The sequence below is a fragment of the Chenopodium album genome, chromosome 13, assembly GCF_948465745.1.
Source record: "Chenopodium album chromosome 13, dcCheAlbu1.1, whole genome shotgun sequence".
Lineage (NCBI taxonomy): Eukaryota > Viridiplantae > Streptophyta > Magnoliopsida > Caryophyllales > Amaranthaceae > Chenopodium > Chenopodium album.
In genome coordinates, this window is record NC_137846.1 from 45657817 (window position 1) to 45659055 (window position 1239).

At 38.1% G+C, this 1239-nt stretch overlaps 1 protein-coding gene across 1 annotated transcript; it reads right to left on the reverse strand.

The window, feature by feature from the left end:
* Positions 1-408: 408 nt before the first annotated feature.
* On the reverse strand, positions 409-1239 carry LOC145575580 (uncharacterized). The gene has a single exon (XM_081633428.1). It carries the CDS (start codon positions 1237-1239, stop codon positions 409-411), a length of 831 nt encoding a protein of 276 aa, XP_081489554.1.

Sequence of the window (1239 nt, forward strand, 5' to 3'; positions counted from 1 at the left end):
TTAATCTATAAAAGGTAAGGGGAAGTGATCTTTTAAGGTGGTCATATTCAACCTGCGATAATTGATACACATACGCCAACATGTGACAACACGAGTAGGAATTAGTTCATTCTTATAATTTTTAACAACAATTGTCCCCCCTTTCTTAGGAACGACTTGTACCGGGATCACCCACTTAGAATCTGACATGGGGTAGATGATGCCCGCGTCAAGAAGTTTCATTACCTCTTTCTTCACCACCTCTTGCATATTAGGATTCAATCGGTGTTGTGGTTGGATGCAAGAGCGATGATTCTCTTCCAAATTGATTATATGCATAAAAAAATTAGGACTTATCCCTATAAGATCGTCAATGCTATACCCGATTGCCTTTTTATGCAAACGAAGCACAGTCAAAAGCTTAAAAACTTAGTTATCATCGAGTTTAGCACTAACAATTACAGGGCATTCCTCATTATCATCAAGAAATGTATATTTAAGATGAGAAGGTAAAGGTTTTAATTTTACCTTTTTTACTTGTGACTCAAAAGTATAATAAATAGTTTCCATTACCTCAAACCCTTCAGTGTTAGGGGCATCCAAGTCACGAATCAAGGAGTCAATCTCTGCATCTCCTTCTCCTTCAGAGACCTCCAGGGTGAAAACATCTTCTAATGGATCATTAGCTAACTCACGAGGCGTATCATCTCTCACAATCTCATCAAGCACATCAATCCTGCAAAAAGTATTCTCAAGCATAGGCGACTTCATCGCATTGGTTAGATTAAAACTCACTGTATCATCACCAACAGACAAAGTAAGGGACCCAGATTTGACATCAACAACAGCACCTGCATTACACAAGAAAGGTCTACTTAAAATGATCGGGATATTACTATCCTCCTCCATATCCAAAACTACAAAGTCAACAGGAATTAAAAATTTCCCAACCCAAACGGGGACATCCTCCAAAACACCTAAAGGGTATTTTATAGAACGATCCGCCATTTGCAAACTGATCTGTGTGCATTTTAAAGCTCCCATATTCAACCTGTTACAAACAGAAAGAGGCATAACAAACACACTAGTAGCTAAGTCACATAAAGCTTTATCAATGAATAATGCACCTACATGACATGGGATGGAAAAACTACCAAGGTCCTTAAGCTTAGGTGGGGATTTATTTTGCAATATTGCACTACACTCTGCAGTTAGAGCGACTGTTTCTACACCACCAAAGTATTTATTCTTAGTAATCAT